The sequence below is a fragment of the Physella acuta genome, unplaced genomic scaffold (genome assembly GCF_028476545.2).
Source record: "Physella acuta isolate Inbredline_101_S28 unplaced genomic scaffold, ASM2847654v3 ptg002216l, whole genome shotgun sequence".
In the NCBI taxonomy this organism is placed as follows: domain Eukaryota; kingdom Metazoa; phylum Mollusca; class Gastropoda; family Physidae; genus Physella; species Physella acuta.
Genome location: NW_026733716.1, coordinates 12,358 through 33,402, shown reverse-complemented (window position 1 = coordinate 33,402; position 21,045 = coordinate 12,358). Strand labels below are relative to the sequence as shown.

General features: G+C 34.9%; 1 protein-coding gene across 1 annotated transcript; it reads right to left on the bottom strand.

Moving 5' to 3' along the window:
* Window positions 1–744: 744 nt before the first annotated feature.
* Window positions 745–16,812, bottom strand: LOC131932566 (uncharacterized). Its single transcript, XM_059289491.1, has 19 exons — window positions 16,487–16,812; window positions 15,293–15,479; window positions 13,997–14,085; window positions 13,710–13,819; window positions 12,864–13,090; window positions 11,977–12,175; window positions 11,309–11,434; window positions 10,783–10,918; window positions 10,304–10,452; window positions 9,866–9,994; window positions 8,017–8,131; window positions 7,274–7,446; window positions 6,439–6,540; window positions 6,053–6,169; window positions 5,811–5,905; window positions 3,284–3,443; window positions 1,986–2,127; window positions 1,708–1,829; window positions 745–1,268 (listed from the first exon to the last, which is right to left on the bottom strand). The coding sequence occupies exons 1-19, from the start codon at window positions 16,647–16,649 to the stop codon at window positions 981–983; spliced, it is 2,829 nt and encodes a 942-aa protein (XP_059145474.1). The 5' UTR covers window positions 16,650–16,812; the 3' UTR covers window positions 745–980.
* Window positions 16,813–21,045: the final 4,233 nt, after the last annotated feature.

Sequence of the window (21,045 nt, the reverse complement as noted above, 5' to 3'; positions counted from 1 at the left end):
AAGTTCATAGTATGTAAAAAAAAAATGAACCTTTAAATTAAAATAAATTATTTTAGTGCTGGAATCACATTATAGTAAAATATTAACTGCCTTGTAAAAAATTTAAAAATAGTCTTGGTCATGTGCATTGTAACAGTGATAAAAACACTAAAAGTTAGCGATCGTCGAACCCTTCCGTAACACAGAAGTCAAAGAGAGGGGGATAGAAGGCACAGGTGACCCAGCTGTTTCAGTACAGGTGTACATCACTGTTCTACTGGTTGTTGAATTATTTGCGTATGGAGGGTAAAGAAAACAACAAGGTAAAAACCTTCAGTTGATAAAAGAACTTGCGTAATACTGAGGTACAAACATGATGAGGTATGAATGAAGTTAAATCACTTTACATCAATAGAAAAAAAAACATCAACAACAGATGAACATTTAAAATTTGTCCAGCGGCTGGAGAAAGATAATGAAAACTAGACTACAAAATTTATGTTTAAAAAAAACATGTTAAATTAAGGAACAAATAAAGAAATAAAAACAACATTTTATGTACAGAAATTTAAAAATAAAATTCAACCCAGTAAAAAGTGATTAAAAAACTTAAAGCAATCTAGTATAATCTAGATTAAAAAATTATATCTCTGTTTTGATTAGCCACTGCAACACTTTTTAAATGCTACCTGCTGAAATACAAGTGACAATTGTATTTAAAAGCAGAAAGAAAGTAAAAATAAAAACATTATTCCCAAAAAAAAAGAACGATAAAATACCTGGAGGCATTATGAACTGTTGAGACCCACATCAAACTAGCACCAAGTTTTGTCCCTTAACAGAGAAAATAAATTCCAAGAAAATACTATTTTTTTAAAGCTGTTAAATAAAATACATTTTTTTCACAAGTTAAAACAAAATTATGGCCTTGATTTACAACAATAACTAAAAAACGTAGCTCTTCTGACATAAAAACAAGCAAAGAACACAACCCCCCGCCACTAATGGGGGTGGATGATGGTCTGTAAAGTGCGCAGCTTTGTAATCCACGAGGGGGTTTTCTTTACTGGCGAGTGACTGCTGCTGTCTGTCTCTGCTTCTTCGTTCTCAGGATCCTCCGGGATAGAATCCGCTTGCCGGATATTCCTCTTGGATGCGGTTTCATCCTGGTGGTGGAAGACTTGGAGCAGGCTGCTGATGACCCTGGACACTGCCATGCCTATTTCCTCTGGGTCGGTTGACCGGTCATTCAGACACTGCCAGTCACGGTCAGATACACCAGGAGGTAGCTAGAACAGGATGACACAATATTAGCGGACACATCATGAGCTAAATCATAGAGGTACAATAACCTCTTACGTGTTTGGTTTAAATAGTATAATGTTATTTACATAGGTCTACATTTAAAAAAATTGTATGATTAAGATTTTCATCTTAAACGTAGCCTACAAATATTAATTAATAACCTAATACATTCTTTTAAATAGTATAACATTATATACATACATTAAAAAAAAATGGAATGACTAAGATTATTATTTTTGAAAAGTAGCTTACAAATATATAAATAACATTAATAAATAACATTAATAAATAAAAATTTTCATCAATTAGAAAAACAACTCACAACAATAAAAAAGATAAAATTTCTAGCAAATTTAACCACAGCCACATATTTGTAAAAATGTTAAGTTAGAGAAGGATAGCAAATAAAACAACCAAACTGACCTGGTACATTTTATCTGTGACCCTGAGATCACCAACTGAGGCGCCAGAAGAACAACACACTGGCACCACGATGTGGTCACTCCACACAAACTCCTCCACCTCATGGGCAGAGTTGGCATCACCTAAAGTACAAACACAACCCAGTGTAAACTCTAGTTTCTACTTAACTCAATGTCAAGTATCACACCTAACACTGTTAGTTTCTACCCAACTTAAACTCAAGTACTCCTGACAATACAGCAACACATCTTAAGTAACTAAAGAAGCTAAAATTTTACCTTCAATCAGCAAACAGATGTAAAAGCATCTTCCAGCTATGGCCTCTTTTTCCCAGACACTATTGCCACAGAAAATACTTTTGCCAAAATCTTTCAGAGGGAACAAGCCATCTGCTCCTTGATTGTATTGCTCAGAAACATCCTGGAGTGTATAAACATGAAATTTAATGATGCATTAAAAACATAAATTTTAATGATGTATTAAAATTTATATTTTAATAACATTCAAAACATACAGAATAAGTGTAATTTATTTTAAGCATACAGAAAATGTGATTTAATTTAATTTATTCTAAGCATACAGAATACATGGGATTTAATGTAATTTATTCTAAGCATAATGAATAAACATTAGGAATTATAATGAGGGATTGTACACTAAGGGACCATCTAATTATGACATTCATTCACACTGAGGATTATAGTCAATTTTTGCGAACGCGTGTTGACTGGCTAAGCAAGGAGTGAGCTCTGATCAATGCCTATATGGTGATTTAAACACCTATATACTTATATGCTACAACAAATATAAAACCATTGACTTTCATACAAAAATATACATTTAAATGGCAGTGATCCTGTTTAATAAAAAAAAAACCACCTAGTACAGCGTATAATTAAATGACAGCGACTATAACTATGAGATTAACTTTAGCTCAAATGAACAATAATGAAACAAAATATCTGGTTGTCTTACAACTATAATGCTGCATATGACTACAGAAAAACAGCACATTTAAAACTTTTGTTACCACTTTTAAAAAGTTTAACACTCTACACTAGCTTTTTGGTTGAAATAAAAAAAAAATAAAGTACTCATAATGCGTTTGAATCTTTAAAAAAAGGTGTGTTTTTTTCTAAACACATTCTAGATTCTTCTTTTAATATTAAATATAAATATTTCCGAAAAAGAACAAATCACTCTGTATCAGCATTGCAACTTGCATAATAAATACTTTTTAAAAAAATCCTGAAAAGAATAAAAATCACTCTATATCAGCACCGCACCCTTGCATAATAAATTATTCTTAAAAAATCCCCCAAAAAATACAAAAAAAACAACAACAAATTACTCTATATCAGCATTGCAAACTTACATAATAAAATACTAAGTTAAAATGGTGAACATAAGTTTTGAGAGGTCTCTTACATTTTGTGGACATACATAATGGAAGTGAGGTGTTTCATCCAAAGTGGATGCAAGTGGGCAGAGAGAGGTCTAAAACTGTGGCCATATTTCTATCAGGATCTTGCATAAATTATGCGAGTCAAATGTAACATCCATTTTAAAGATTTACCTGTGACTCTTGCTCAGGCAACAGGTGCCAGAGTGTTGACCTCTTGGACTGTGTCTCACACTCGTCAAAGAAGACGCGCCCCACCAGGTCACTGGTCCCCAGACAGCCACCTGTCACCATCTTGATGTTGTCCAGTCTGGCTAGGTGAGCTCCGATGGCCCTGAAAACATTTTTAACCTCATCAGACACAGAAGTAAGGGACAAAGTGGCCAGGCCCTGGAAACATTTTTAACCTCATCAGACACAGAAGTAAGGGACAAAGTGGCCAGGCCCTGGAAACATTTTTAACCTCATCAGACACAGAAGTAAGGGACAGAGTGACCAGGCCCTGGAGACATTTTTAACCTCATCAGACACAGAAGTAAGGGACAGAGTGGCCAGGACCTGGAGACATTTTTAACCTCATCAGACACAGAAGTAAGGGACAGAGTGGCCAGGACCTGAAAACATTTTTAACCTCATCAAACACAGAAGTAAGGGACAGAGTGACCAGGCCATGGAAACATTTTTAACCTCATGAGACACAGAAGTAAGGGACAGAGTGACCAGGCCCTGGAAACATTTTTAACCTCATCAAACACAGAAGTAAGGGACAGAGTGACCAGGCCCTGGAGACATTTTTAACCTCATCAGACACAGAAGTAAGGGACAGAGTGGCCAGGCCCTGGAGACATTTTTAACCTCATCAGACACAGAAGTAAGGGACAGAGTGACCAGGCCCTGGAGACATTTTTAACCTCATCAGACACAGAAGTAAGGGACAGAGTGGCCAGGACCTGAAAACATTTTTAACCTCATCAAACACAGAAGTAAGGGACAGAGTGACCAGGCCATGGAAACATTTTTAACCTCATCAGACACAGAAGTAAGGGACAGAGTGACCAGGCCCTGGAAACATTTTTAACCTCATCAGACACAGAAGTAAGGGACAGAGTGACCAGGCCCTGGAAACATTTTTAACCTCATCAGACACAGAAGTAAGGGACAGAGTGACCAGGCCCTGGAAACATTTTTAACCTCATCAGACACAGAAGTAAGGGACAGAGTGGCCAGGCCCTGGAAACATTTTTAACCTCATCAGACACAGAAGTAAGGGACAGAGTGACCAGGCCCTGGAAACATTTTTAACCTCATCAGACACAGAAGTAAGGGACAGAGTGACCAGGCCCTGGAAACATTTTTAACCTCATCAGACACAGAAGTAAGGGACAGAGTGGCCAGGCCCTGGAAACATTTTTAACCTCATCAGACACAGAAGTAAGGGACAGAGTGACCAGGCCCTGGAAACATTTTTAACCTCATCAGACACAGAAGTAAGGGACAGAGTGGCCAGGCCCTGGAAACATTTTTAACCTCATCAGACACAGAAGTAAGGGACAGAGTGGCCAGGCCCTGGAAACATTTTTAACCTCATCAGACACAGAAGTAAGGGACAGAGTGACCAGGCCCTGGAAACATTTTTAACCTCATCAGACACAGAAGTAAGGGACAGAGTGGCCAGGCCCTGGAAACATTTTTAACCTCATCAGACACAGAAGTAAGGGACAGAGTGGGGGTAGAGAGCTGGACTGCTAACCCGCAAGTCTTGAGTTCAAATCCGGGTTCAAGTCAATAGACCGTCTGTGAGTTCACCCAGCTATGATGGGTACCTAACTCATGTTAGGGTAAGTAAAGGCGGCTGGGTATAGTGCTGACCACACTATCCCTTCATATGCTGAGGTCAAAGAAACAAGTGAACTCTACTTCACTTGCCCTGTAGACAGTCAGGTTTGAAAGGGTGCTTTACTATACTTTACAAACACAGAAGTTGATATCAAAACTAATAGCAATATCGGCATAAAAAAGTTTTTTTAACACTAAAGGAAGACGCAGGTACCAAATATAGCCCCTGTTGAGATGTTAGTACAGTTCTGGCCAGGTTTGATGTAATTTCCTCATCTACCTACCCCGCCATTAGGTCAATAGTGTTAACACTACAACCAGTTAGCTATACAAAAATAAAGCGCTTCTGATCAACCACTTCCCATAGCTTATACACAATCAAAACAAATGATCTACTTGGAAATAAATTTCAATATACAGACAATCATGCTAGAGAGATATGACAATATCAAATTGATTATCTAAAGTTTAAAATGGCTTTGAAACAGAGCATCAATGTCTATAGTGAATCTCTCTTTCATGCTATTTATATTTATTATGTTATTGTTATGTTTTATTGGTTATCTGTTTTGATCAATAAGTAATTCTTTAGTTATTGTATTGGGTAGTTTTCAAAATATATCAACAATAAAAAGTTTTTGATGGCTATACATTTTTTTTTAAAGAGAAGAAAAATAATAAATAAAACAATAAACTTGTAAGATAAACATTGTGTGGCTTAGTGTGAATAATAATTGTATGCCAGTAATTGTTTAGAATGTTTAGATCTTCAAATGTGATACTAACAAAATCACGATGACAATAAAACTTAACCTTTGACCTTAATATGAAGAGAGAAATAAAAAGAATATAACGTAAGGCCAACCTGCAGATTTCCTCAGATCTGGAATCTTTAAACTTTGAAGACCCAGTAACATAGACACATTCTTTCACTGACAGCTCTTTCCTTAGGTAGTGAACCTGTTCAAATTTAATTCATTCAAATTAGTTTGAATAAAGATGGCAAAGGTTTTTTTAAATTGCATGATTCTTTTCTTGAAATAAAACAGCTTTAAGTTTTTATTCCAGACAATATTTAATTAGTGAAGCAAAAAAAATAATTATTACAGCAATATTGAGATTTGCTTCAAGGCTATCAGTCTCTAGGCAGTTCTTGGCTGTTGGGTCCAGACTTCTCTGTACTTGATTCAACACAGCCTTTTGGAACCCTGGTTTGTTAGCATTCTACAAAAAGGACAAAAGAGATTAGCACATAGATTTCATTACAAGCTAAAATACTAAAATTGACTAATAAAAGAATTATTATATTTTTTTTTTTTTATTTTTTTTTTTTTTATATTTGATCTGTTTCAATATCACTTGAGTTCAACATCGCAGAATAACATTAATACTAGGAAAATGAACATATTCACATTTTTTTTTCTTTCAATAAATCATCACGCATGATAAATGAATAATAGTTTGTAATTAAGTATTAGTCAAACATAAATTACCAGAAGCCTTTTGGTGCGAATCAACATTTTCAGCCAACAAGGAAACTTGAAGTCATCAAAGACTATAGGAAGCAGCTGTTTTCTGTGCTCACAGTAGAAGACCTGAGGTCAAAATACACAAGTTATCTCCCTTGTTTTAATCAAAAGTAGTCTTTGCAAATCTAAATTAAAGGTGTAGAACATTTTAGGTCAGTGCACAAAAGTTATCTATCTTTAAAAGCAACAATTTAAAAACTAAATAAGTAAGCTTAGTCCATTATTAGATGGCTTATTTTTTAAAACAGCTGTTTAGGAGAAATTTTTTTTTTTATTCTACAAACTATTTAGAAATTTTTTTCACCCAATGAATTCAGGTATAAAATTCCTGCATGAATCAAAAGTTTGACAGGTAACATCTAAAATATTGTATTAATTATTCTAAATAAAAACCTGTAATTGGAAGACAAACTAGACAAATGATTGAATCATTAAGAGCAAGAATGTTTACAACAGTCTCGAGACTGTAAGTAATACACTAAATCCTGACTCATATTACAGGTATGGATTTGGAATGTGCGTCAGATATTCACTAGACTTGAAACAAAGGGTTCGGAATGTGCGTCAGATATTCACTAGACTTGAAACAACAAAGGGTTCGGAATGTGCGTCAGATATTCACTAGACTTGAAACAACAAAGGGTTCGGAATGTGCGTCAGATATTCACTAGACTTGAAACAACAAAGGGTTCGGAATGTGCGTCAGATATTCACTAGACTTGAAACAACAAAGGGTTTGGAATGTGCATCAGATATTCACTATACTTGATACAACACAGCATCGGCAAACAAGACTCACCTGTTGCAGACAGAGCTTTGACTGAGTGAAGACTTTGGAGAGGACGATGATGATTAGTGTGGCCTTGTCCACAGCCTCCTGGAAGACTTTCACCTGCTCTGGTGTAATGTTGTAGATGTTGCTGTTGGCAGCGATGTTTTTAGAGGTTTCTTTCTTCAGCTCTATCAAGTCAACTGAAAATTTTTCAAGAGTAAATGTCGTGTATGAAAACTATTTTAAGCTGTAACTAATCTATGTTTAAGATTGGTTTGTAAATACACATAATTAAAGTTTGTATAGCCATGTCATTAATTAGCTATTTAGTTCAAGCATAGTCTACAAATTTAATTGATTCAGAGCTCAAATTTTCTCCTAATTACAACAGTAATTAATTATTATGCATGGTACACTAATAGAAATTAATGGTGAGGTTGAATCAAACCCCTGATCTTGAGGGGCTGTACTGATTTATAAAGAAAAATCAGGAGGTGAAAAAAATACCTAACAGTACAGTGGTAATAAAATTGACCACTAACCAACCTGACTAGTGTAGAACCCTAAACCTAACTTTTTTAAAAACACAAGTGATTACTGACCAACTAGACTAGCTTTAATCTCATTGAGTATATGAGTGTAGAACCCTAAACCTAACTTTTTTAAAAACACAAGTGATTACTGACCAACTAGACTAGCTTTAATCTCATTGAGTGTATGGGTGTAGAACCCCAAACCTAACTTTTAAAATAACAAAGCTGATTACTGACCAACTTGACTAGCCCTAATGACATCAGCAGCTCCGAGTGCTATAGGCTCTCCCTTGACAGATGACACCCATGCAGTGTGTCCCACCTCCTCTAACCAGCCTTTCAGTTGATGGCCCTATAAATAAACAATTGCTTGCTTGAATTGAAAAAACATAATAAAAAAATAAACATGTAAGTACTGATACAGCTGAGGGTAACCACAGCTCAGTGTATTTAAAAAGTTACAGCAATGAAAAGTTTTAAAGACTGAAAAATAAAACCTCCCAAAAATAAAAATAAAAACAACCCTGAAACTACAAAACTAGCCTGTTATAAAATCAAACACTGACTAGATTTAAATATAAAACCCTTGCATTTACAAAACTAGCCTGTTATAAAATCAAACACTGACTAGATTTAAAGATACAAAATAAAACCCCTTGCACTTACAAAACTAGCCTGTTATAAAATCAAACACTGACTAGATTAAAAGATAAAACCCTTGCACTTACAAAACCAGCCTGTTATAAAATCAAACACTGACTAGATTAAAAGATAAAACCCTTGCACTTACAAAACAAGCCTGTTATAAAATCAAACACTGACTAGATTAAAAGATAAAAAATAAAACCCCTGCACTTACAAAACTAGCCTGTTATAAAATCAAACACTGACTAGATTTCAAAATAAAATCCTTGCACTTACAAAACTAGCCTGTTATAAAATCAAACACTGACTAGATTTCAAAATAAAATCCTTGCACTTACAAAACTAGCCTGTTATAAAATCAAACACTGACTAGATTTCAAGATAAAACCCTTGCATTTACAAAACTAGCCTGTTATAAAATCAAACACTGACTAGATTTCAAAATAAAATCCTTGCACTTACAAAACTAGCCTGTTATAAAATCAAACACTGACTAGATTTCAAAATAAAACCCTTGCACTTACAAAACTAGCCTGTTATAAAATCAAACACTGACTAGATTTCAAAATAAAATCCTTGCACTTTCAAAACTAGCCTGTTATAAAATCAAACACTGACTAGATTTAAAGATAAAAAATAAAACCCTAGCACTTACAAAACTAGCCTGTTATAAAATCAAACACTGACTAGATTTCAAAATAAAATCCTTGCACTTACAAAACTAGCCTGTTATAAAATCAAGCACTGACTAGATTTAAAGATAAAAAATAAAACCCTTGCACTTACAAAACTAGCCTGTTATAAAATCAAACACTGACTAGATTTCAAAATAAAATCCTTGCACTTACAAAACTAGCCTGTTATAAAATCAAACACTGACTAGATTTCAAAATAAAATCCTTGCACTTACAAAACTAGCCTGTTATAAAATCAAGCACTGACTAGATTTAAAGATAAAAAATAAAACCCTTGCACTTACAAAACTAGCCTGTTATAAAATCAAACACTGACTAGATTTCAAAATAAAATCCTTGCACTTACAAAACTAGCCTGTTATAAAATCAAGCACTGACTAGATTTAAAGATAAAAAATAAAACCCTTGCACTTACAAAACTAGCCTGTTATAAAATCAAACACTGACTAGATTTAAGGATACAAAATAAAACCCTTGCACTTACAAAACTAGCCTGTTATAAAATCAAACACTGACTAGATTTAAAGATACAAAATAAAACCCTAGCACTTACAAAACAAGCCTGTTATAAAATCAAACACTGACTAGATTTAAAGATACAAAATAAAACCCTTGCACTTACAAAACTAGCCTGTTATAAAATCAAACACTGACTAGATTTCAAAATAAAATCCTTGCACTTACAAAACTAGCCTGTTATAAAATCAAACACTGACTAGATTTCAAAATAAAATCCTTGTACTTACAAAACAAGCCTGTTCAGGGTGAACACAAATAACAATCTTTGGACCAGCTGGTTCCTCTGTGTCGTGTGTACTCAACACTGGTGTGGCTGATGCTGGTAGTCGACCGGCAAATGTTTTCAATAACGTTTTCTGTAATATAAATTAAAGCAACGTTTGTAATTAACATGATGATCACAAAAACAAAAGGACATTTTATTTAAAGCATTCTTGTAAATTTAGAAAATCTGAAATACTTTCATTATTAAAATAGATCTAAGTAAAAAAGTTTATGTTACCTAAATAAAATCAAGGTTATGATATTATAGGAACTTATATCAAATATGAGTATTTTCTTGTAATCTAAATCAAATATAAGTCATGAAATAGATGCCATGCTGTAGAAGTTATAACTGATTTACAATTTCCTGACCTACAAAGTAAAGAACTACATTCTCTTACCATTCTTGTGAGCGCAGGTTTAGACATTGAGACAGCGCCTGCTTTAATATTCTTAAGACGATTTTCAATCTCTTTAGCCACACACTCAATGCACTGGGAATCCCATTGACGAATATCTTTGGCTTCTGTCTCTCTACCTGCCAGAATTTCTGGAAACAAAAGGTTCAACTTTTGAAAGCTTGAACACCACACTCACTAAGTAAATCTATGTATCACAGTACATGGCATGTTAAATATGCACAGTGCACAGATGTAAATAACATTACTAAATGTAGATCTCTCAGTAGAGTTGTAAAGAGCATTACTAAATTTAGATATCTTAGTTGAGTTGTAAAGAGCATTAATAAATTATGATAACTTAGTACAGATGAACATTGTAAATATTTAATCTATATCTAACAAATCAGATGTAAAGGCAAGAACATTTCAAGAATCAGCAAGAGCTTGATAGAAAATATTTAATGTCTGAGTGTCCCTACCACTTTCTATTTGCTGGGGGGTCTTCCAACTTATATACTGGGTAGTGGCAAATTGAATGGCCAGACATCTGGGAGGCCACTCTTCCAAGAAACTTATGGGGATAATTGGCTTGCCTAAAACATCTGCAAGTTTCACCTTGAAAAACACAAATAATGTTTACTTACTGAATACTATTTTTAAAATTTAATTTCTTTACTTAGAAAACCAGTTCTGGAAATAAACCTATAATTCTTGCAATAGCAATGTCTATTATTTTGTTACCAATAACTCTTAGTAGCAGTCACTTTACAGAAATTATTTTTAAAATTTACTTAGAAAACCAGTTCTGGATATAACTAGATCTATAAACAAAAAAACTTGCAATAAAAAGCTATAATGATTTTGTGACCAATAACTCATAGCAGCAGTCACTTTACATGCTGCATGATTAGTTGATGTACATTCAAGGACCAGAAAATGACCCAGGCATTCTAGTGTTCAATGCAGGTCACATTTTCTTAGATACCAGATGTAATTATCTCTCACCTCTCTGTTAGTCCACTGAGTTTCTCCATAGCGAGGTGTTACCAGAGGAATAAAAACACCACAATTGCTGACTGCATAGTTCAAAGAGTCTTGCCAGTCTATCCCTGACTTGATCTCATGGACATCCTAAAAAATAAGATAATATTAGATTTATAAATATTTTAAACTAACACCATTGTTAAAAAAACATTACATGAACTCAAATACAATATACAAAAAATACTAACTTATTCAAACATTCTATTTTTCTAATAATTGATTTTTAGATGTGATCAAGATTATAGTGAAGTAAATTTGATAGAAGCCAAATTGATATGATTGTTTAAATTTAAATCCTCTTGTTTATTTTAGTTGGATAAATCTGAGTTATAATAAATTTATGAAACCATCTAACTAGAAAATGTACACAACAGTTTTCTTTTAACTACCAAATATTGGTTGACATAGTAATCCAGAGTCAAACATCAAGTGCTTTAATTCTTCATTAGCACTGTGAGCTCATACAATGGTCCTATGACTAGAACTGTGACTGACCAGGTAAACAGAGAAGCCAATGTCTGTGAGCTCATACAATGGTCCTATGACTAGAACTGTGACTGGCCAGGTAAACAGAGAAGCCAATGTCTGTGAGCTCATATAACGGACCTATGACTAGACTTGCTACTGACCAGGTAAACAGAGAAGCCAATGTCTGTGAGCTTCCTCTTGAGGTTGAGAGCATGCTCTGCTGCCTCTGCCCTGACGTAGCTGATGAGCAACTGTTTGCTGTCCTGTGTGGACAGTGGCCTGGGTGCCAGGTCATCAGTGGACAGTCTGTTGATGTCCTTGCTTGATGTGAAGGAAAGCCTGAGCGCAGACAAATGAAAGCTAAATTACATTATAACCGAAGCATATTGGAAACATTTTACTGATTATATGGGATGGTAAGGTTAGATGCACAACTGCTGACCCAACATTCTTGAGTTTGTACCCCAGGCTTGAGTCCACTGGAAATACCTGAGACCACCCACCTCTGATGGGTACTTGACTCGTTAGGGAAACTTAAAGTGGATGGGCATAGTGCTGACCACACTATCCTTTCAAATGCAGAGGTAACAGAAACAGGTGAACTCTACTTTGCCTATCTCATAGTTCACCACATCTTAAAAAGTAACAACTTTGCTTACTTACTTTAATAATTATATACATTTTGTAAACTGGAATTACAATTTTTAAATTAAAGGATAAGTTGCTGCATCCCAGTTTATCTCCAATGAATTCTCCAATTTAACATGAAATTTAGCATTGGCTTCTTATTGCTTTATCCATTTTATAAATTACATCAATTGAACTCAAAAAAAAAAAATTTTGTTTTTGCAAATTATATAACACAAATTTATGAAAACAAATCTAATAAAGTTTGATAAACAGCAAGGCATATAAAAGTTGTTTTTAATTGTATTAGTACCTATAGCTAAACTGGCTCCAACAGTGACGGCATGAAAACAATGTGAACTGCTACTGTATTAACATACTAAAATAAGCTTTAGAAACATGGCGAAGTCCTAAAAAGTACCTTAATGTTTTTGTTCGAGAATGGTCAACAACATCCATTGCCTTTCTCTTCAGATGGGAACTCATATCTCCAGCATCCCAGGGCACCTGCTCCAGCAGGATGATGCGCACCTCGTGCCTCCTGAGGATCTGATGCACATCTGTTGTAGCCTCCGCATCCAGCGACACCAGGGACCCATCAGAGTGGAGGAAATGGAACTTTATGGTTGGTCCTGCTATCTCTGGGCACTGTAAAGACAATAGCGTTTGTACTATAAGTCAATTAAATGTTTTACGAGATAATTTCAATCAAATGGCAATTTCAAATCATAAATCCAATACTGCAAACAGCATCACCATTAACACATAATGTATGTAAGAATAAGCAATACAAAAGCATTATACAAATTGTAAGCAATTTATAATTAAGGTAGTGTATTTTAGTATTTGATGCAAATTATAATTTCTATCAATATTTTTTTGTAAAAAAAAAAAAGGAATGTTTTACAGCTATCAAAATTAACAGGTCAATGAATAAATTATGATGGGATTCAACTACTACATTAAACAACAGTTAAGAATGTTAATATAAGCAAAGTGTTTTAACCAACCACATGGCAGAGTCTGTAATGTCTATAAATACTCACTGCCAATATAGAGTTCAAATCTACAAGTGGAAAAAGTGCATATCTTTTAAGTCTGTTGGGTCCTTGTGGTCTTAGTGATAGTGTAAAAACTCAACAAAGGGTCAAGCTCAGCCTATTATTGACTTAAAGTTCTAGCTTTGATTTCCTCTTTGAAAATCAATATGCTTTTTACAATAAATTTATTGAAACATTCAGTTCTCATTTAATACAGATGTACTTACACTACTGGTGATAATATCTCTGAGGTCTGATATGGTAGAACAAAATGTACAAAAGATGTGGCCGTAAATTTCACTTCCATCTTGATTTCTAACAAATAACTTAGGCAAATCTGAAAGGAATCGTCATATTAATTAATAGTATATAATTCAACTTATGTAAAATTGAATTCAATTTTTTTAGCTTTAGTTTATAAGAGGTTAAAACAAAGAATTCTTATTGTGTGTGTTCAAATTTGATCTTTAAAAAAGTTAAGTTTAAAATTAATATTTAAATTCTTTCAACCTACCATGGCTGTTTCTTATCAAAATAGTATCATTAAAATCACAGATTTGTGAGCATAATATGTCTTTTTCTTGAGCATACAGAATTTCATACCTAAGAAAAATATAAAGCCTAAATTTAAAAATAATGGTGAAAGTGACGGATAGCATAATGTCTTCTAGAGTACTGTTTAACAGTAGTAAACTGAATAAAAAGCAGCAGATGTATCAGCTAGACATACTACAGACCCCTTAAATACTTATTATACTGGTAAAGAATTTGACTTATTAGTCAGTAGTGCCACTGAGCCAGTATACAGGGTAAGCTAGAAACTTAACCCATGAAGTTATATCTCTATTTAATTTGACAAACAAATGAATTTAAAGGGGCAAAAACATTGCCACTTGTTTATTTTGACATTGTAACCCTCCAGCACAATTTCATATGAAATTTCAATTTAGCTGAATAAATTGTAAATAATCTCAGAGCTATGGTGTTTTTATATGTCTGGATTATGACTCTAAATCTGGCAATGTTACTAAAATTCTTTTTAAAACTAAAAGGTGTTCCTTTTAAAAGACATTTCAAATAATATAATAATAGTATAATAGTGTATAATAGTGCAAAATACTAGTACATTATAAATTCATATTTGTTTTTTTTTGAGAAATCGGAAATAGCCTAAAACAACTTCCGGTCAACGTAAATTACTCAAAATTTGAAAGATGGCAGAGAATTACATCTTTTACTTGTATGAGAGATCTTTTACTTATATGTGAAATTGCGTTTATCTATCTGAAACACTACTTTTGAAAAACCAACAGTAGAATGATTTCCACTTCCGATTATCAAAAATAGCTAAAGAGTTGATACAGAACTACAAATTTGATATAATACTTATATATGAAATTTCATCAGCCTAGCTGTAACGGTACAAAAGTTCACAGACATATACACATACACACACGGACAAAATCGCAAAACTATGTTTTTCCTACTCAGGGAGGTGTAAAATGTCGAGATTTATGAAAATCTCAATTTCGATTTTTGCACGATTACAATACTTCCTCTATACTTCGTATACAAGAAAGTAATAATTTAGATTTACACAAAAACATCCCAAAAATCTTCATGTCACATCATTATACAAGGCAAATTAAGAAATGGGAGTTAAAGATGGATAACATACATGCTGATTCCTATCCAAACAAGACATAGATTTTCTAATTCTCCTATTTCCGACTTAATACTTTAATATATAAAAATGTTGCTACTGTTAGTATGAGCAGTAAAAATAAACATGTACATTATACAACAGTACCTTGATTTAGAAAAGAAGATGAACCTCTGTGGTAAAACCTGACTGAGTTGATGCCTCAGGATTATCCTTAAGGATGGCAGCCTCATGTCCTGCCATGACTGAACAGGGACTGTTATGATGCCCAGTCTTGTGTCATCAGAGGGTGAAGTCCCCTCATGAATGAGACTCACATTTATTATTTCAACCGCTGAAAAATGAAAAAAAAATGCATCAGTTTTATTTAAAATGAAATATCACAGGTAAAATATGTGAAAATGAAAAATTAAGCATTTAGCATGATACTTTTGTGTTTTAAATATTAAATATTGAACATTAAATTTATTTCAAGTTTGGCAAAAACACAGTTTTTAGTTTCCATTTTAAATTACATCTAAAAATAGTAATGTAACGAGTGCAATTAACTAAGTTTTGAAAATTATTTATTAATACAGGCCTACATAACTTATGTATTAAATGCCATCTTATTATCTATATAAGTTAAGCTAGATTATAAATATATATGGTAACTTTAGGAGGCCAAAACAACAACAAAGTTTTAAAGAAAAGCAACTTCATTAAATGTAAATGAACATGACTAGATCATGAATATACTTTCAGTGAGTAGGCTCACTACTCCTACAAAGGGTTGTCTAGTTATGAAGTACAAACAGAGGGGGGGGGGGGGGGGGAACTGTATAGATCTATATGATATTGACTTTTGTAAACTCAGTTGAAAGGGTGGGTCATTTGTCCTTAGGTCTATATTATTAATATTTACTATTTAGATCTATAGTATTCTATAGACATCCAGACCTTTATTTATACATTTCTAATGCTTACCTAGACAACACATAAAGTAGCTATATATACTTTAGTTTATAACTTTATAGTTTATACTAAACAGTAACTTAGTAACACTTAGCCCAGTTAAATAAAAAAAAAGTGATTAAAAATCATTTGATTTAGTTAGGGCCTAACATACAAAACTTTAATTTTTTAAAAATTAAACTAGAATCTAGAGGTCTAGAACTACACATTTTCAAAGAGTTATAATATCTAGATCTATTCTATTTCTATCACTAGTCTAGCTAGTCTATCATCACTACTCTTCCACAAACCGAAATGCCTCCCTACATCAAAATTGAAAAATTATTCTACAAGTAAAAAAATTATGAATACACGTTTAATAATAGATCTAAATCAAAAGAAAGTTACTTTTATGCCTTCTTTGGATTGTTGAATGATTGTTTCCCATTGCGGATAAGGATTCTGCACTGGTACTGGAACCCTGACGCTGCTGACTGCGACTGTCAATCTGTGCGTATTGAACTGAGGACTTTTCTAAATCGAAAGACTTTACATTTCGGTGAATCATCATAATCAAAGTCCCTTTATTCCTTCATTCGAAAATATATTAACATATCTTTCTTCATTCAAATGTACCATGTCTACTTCAAATGTAACAGTGCATAACTTCAGAAGTAGATAGATCTATCAGGTACAATGTTGTTTCCGACTTTTCCATTATCTATCGCCATGTTGTTTACAATGTTTCTAAAAACTATAAATCAGGTGCACAGAACAAAAAAAAAAGTAATAGGCTAGGTTAACGCCTTAATCGTGCTCATGAATGACGGAAGAAACGAATCCGATTTCGGAACACGTCACTGTTGCTTAAATTATTATTTAGCCTAATTATCTGTGACAGTTATACTAGCCTTTACAACTTAGGCTATACAACTGATTGTAGTAATCTAACACACACCACGGCCTAATAAATTATAGTATAGGGGTCTACATAAAAAAGGGGTTTGACAAATAATGAGCCAAGACATGGATTATGAGCCCATTCTATATTATATGGGCCAATGTATTATATAGGAGGGGATATAACCTATATTAGTATATAGGCTATATATAGGCTATATAGATATAGATATCTAGGCATATATATGCTTATATAATATAAATGATCATTGTTACGCATATCGACCTTCATACCTATTTGGCTAAAATATACTATCTAGTTTCACTGCTCCTAGATTTTTAGGCATTATTATTACAGTAGTAGTTTCAGTTTATCCGCGCGTTCGAAATAAGAGTTTCTTTCAAATTTTTTCTCTCCGAAGGGGAGCAGTGTTTCTTCCAGGCATCTCTTCGAGGTGACCCCCGCTCCCCCCGTAGAAAATCTACCGCCCCCTCCCGAACGAAATAGAATTTATATAGAAAATATATACTTTTAACAGTGTCTGCCCCCCCCCCCCCCCCCCCAGAAAATTTCAAGTGCCCCCCGGGTGAAAAATGTCTGGTGGAAGAAAGACAGGAGGGGTGGGGGCACTTGATGTTTTCGGGGGGGGGGGGGGGGGGGAGGAGGAGGTGGGGGTGGGGCGGACACTGGTAAAAGTATTTATTTTCTAAATAAATTCCATTTCGTTCGAGGGGGCGGTAGACTTTCTGCGGGGGAGATGCCTGGAATAAACTCTGTCCAAAATGCATAGCCCAATCTTTGTAGGTAACAGGCCTATTATTACTTCATTAGACTTCACGTTTATAGCGACTATGTTAACAGTCGTTACCACCTTCTAAAGGAGAGTCAAACCAGTGGCGTAGCGAGGTCGGGTGTCACCCGGTGCGGCACTTAATGGTGTCACCCCCAGAGGCGTAGCGATCCTTCCTGGGGACAAACTTTCAAGTTTTCGATTTGCACCCCCCCCCCTTCAAACTTTTGATTTGCGCCCCCTCAAGTTTTTGATTTGCACACCCCTCAAACTTTCGATTTGCACCCCTCCTCAAGTTTTTCTCTATATATTTTGCTATTTTTTGCCTTGGTGTCACCCCCCTAAATGATGTCACCCGGTGCGGTCAGCACCCCCCCTCGCTACGCCCCTGAGTCAAACATTTATTGTTTGAGTTTTGGCCTAGCAGGTCAGGGTGGGGGATTAACTGTAGAGTTATTCTTAATTTCTATGATGTTGTGGGTGCTGTAGTGTATGCCGAATGAGGGGGGGGGGGGATAATTCCATTTTTGACATTGATCAACGTTTAGACTATTTGAAGCGTCACATATCGCAACAGAAAGCCAGACCAGTGATTTGTTTATAAAAAAAATCATGCAATTTCTCCCACAGCCCCAACTCTTTCCGAAAATAACATTTGTAACCTGTTTCTTATCAGTGTTTTTTCCTTATTATATAGGGCCTATAATATAGCCTATAATTAAATATAACACAGAACCTGTATACATACATGATGGAAACATGCAAGAATACACAACTAATGTTATAAACAAAATGCTGTTAGGGTAAGATTGGGGAGGGGGAGGGAAGGGGTTCATGCAAATCGAAAGTTTGAGGGGGGGGGGGGGTGCAAATCGAAAATTGAAAGTTTGTTCCCGGGAAGAGTCGCAACGCCTCTGGGGGGGGGGGGGGTGACATCATTAAGTGCCGCACCGGGTGACACCCGACCTCGCTACGCCACTGGGCTGAGGGAAGATAAGCATAGGATTGAACCCCTCATTACCCCACTGTTTGTTGTAATAGACCTAGACATTAGAGATTTTCCTTAAGTTTTTTGGGGGGTTGCTTATGACATTTATTTAGGCTAAATAAAGACAAATTTGTATTTAAAAACTAATAAAAATAAGTAAAAAAAGAAAATTAAATGTATGCTGCAATAAAACCCGAAGCCCCTCCCACTTCCCAACGTCACACATCAAACCACAGACGCACATCCTAAAATAGATTCCTGACGTCATTCACGACCGACCCCATTTGAAAGTGTCCCCAAAAATAGAGTAATAAGTTTGACCAAAATGGATATTTTTAAAACTCAAAATTAGTGTCCGTTTAATAAAGATGGATGGTAGGATTAGTGTCATCGGGTCACCAGCAGACAAGCAGTTGGCAAGTAGGTTGTCGCCGGGGGATTTTTGATTGAATTAGTAGACCTATGACGGATTTTTAACGTGTGTACGGGTATATAAATTTGTCACTTTAAAAAGGTAGAAAAAACGTAGAAATAGGGACCTTATAGCTGTACACCACGCTTTAATCTAAACTCATACGTGTGAGCTCAAATGTATCTACAAATGAACCTCCTTTACACGCATTCTAGGGAGACTGTTAGGCCTACAGGGAATTCATTTTACGTAGTTATTTAATGGGCGTAATTGTTTGAATAGGTGTATCTTAACTACAGGTGACCGTCTAAGAAACTTGGACCTATAGGCATACAATGACGTATAGGCTGGGTGCGGTAGGCCTTATAAAGAAAAAAAAAGTTGCGAAACACCATATAAAAATGTAACTTTATTCTCTAATCTTTAAAGGGCAATAGTGTTTATAAGTATATGTCTTCTAAAACCCATAACTTTTGAGGTTTCCCGAAACCTCCCCCCCCCCCCCCTCTGAGCTTCCTCACCCTACATGTATATATATATATATATATATATATATATATATATATATATATATATATATATATATATATATATATATATATATATATATATATATATATATATGTGTATATATATATATATATATATATATATATATATATATATATATATATATATATATATATATATAAAACGGTCAAAGCCCGAAGTCGGCCAATGCGCGCATTGGCCAATGTCGCCTCCCATTGACCGGTCAAAGTTCGAAACTTCTTGATTTCGTCCTTTGGCCGGCCAATCCGCGGACTGGCCATCGTGGACCGGCCAAAGTCTGAATTAGAAGATCATGAGCAGATTTTTTTTATACCGTAAGGATCATGAAATTAAGTCATTATTGATTATTCGTTAAAGTACTTTATTCTCAATCAATCAATATTATCACTTGTTACAACAAGTTGAACTTTTATGGCATTTAGAATTACATAGTAGCTAGTTATTTTTACACTTGCAGCGATTTGTTGTGCACTTGGTTGTGCATTTGCAGCGAGTATAGCCTTGTCCGCCGGTCAATGATTGTGAAGATGCGATGGTTCGTAGTGACTTTTCCTAAGTGCCAACTGACGACAATAAGAGCAGTTTTTCGTGAATAATTGAAAACTCACTTCTAGCATACAGTTGTTTTAGAACACCATGTTCCGTTCCTAACTTGTAGAAAGCGCCCTCGATGCTCATGCCAACTGCATTGACGCTTCAGGGATCGCCGTAACCTCTGTCAACATCTGGTATACGGATGCGTACATTGTCACCCACTTCAGCTTGTTTAAATCTTGTATTTGATGTTTTAAGCAATTTAAGCATCTTAGCACCTTGAGTTTGCAAGCTAATATGAGATGCTGACCTGTTGTCCATGGTTTCTTGTTTATTGTGACACAATCTGCAAGTAATATTTCCTCCTTACCCTTCGTCTGCGTCATTGGGTATTCCGCAAATAGCATGGACATCGTTGCCACAGGATCGACAAGAATGGGCTGCACTACAATGTTTTTCACAAACTATACAGAATCTGTTGGTCACATAATTGTCACGCAACTGGTCTGGACGTTCCGCCACGGCAGCAGATGTGTTAGCTGCATTTATGGCAACCTCCATTTCTTGTTCAATGTTCTCGAGATCTTCATCAGCAACTAAATTATCGAGAGCCTCCCTTGGTGGATTTGAAGTGCAAGTGCCACGTTTGCGTTGCATCCAAACAAGGCTTCGTATTGCGATTGTTGGATTCCTTAATGAAAATAATGATTTTTCATAAATTAAATGAATTTGAGACTCTCAGCCCAATGAGGTGATTCATTTGCTTGCATCCATGTCATCATCATGTATT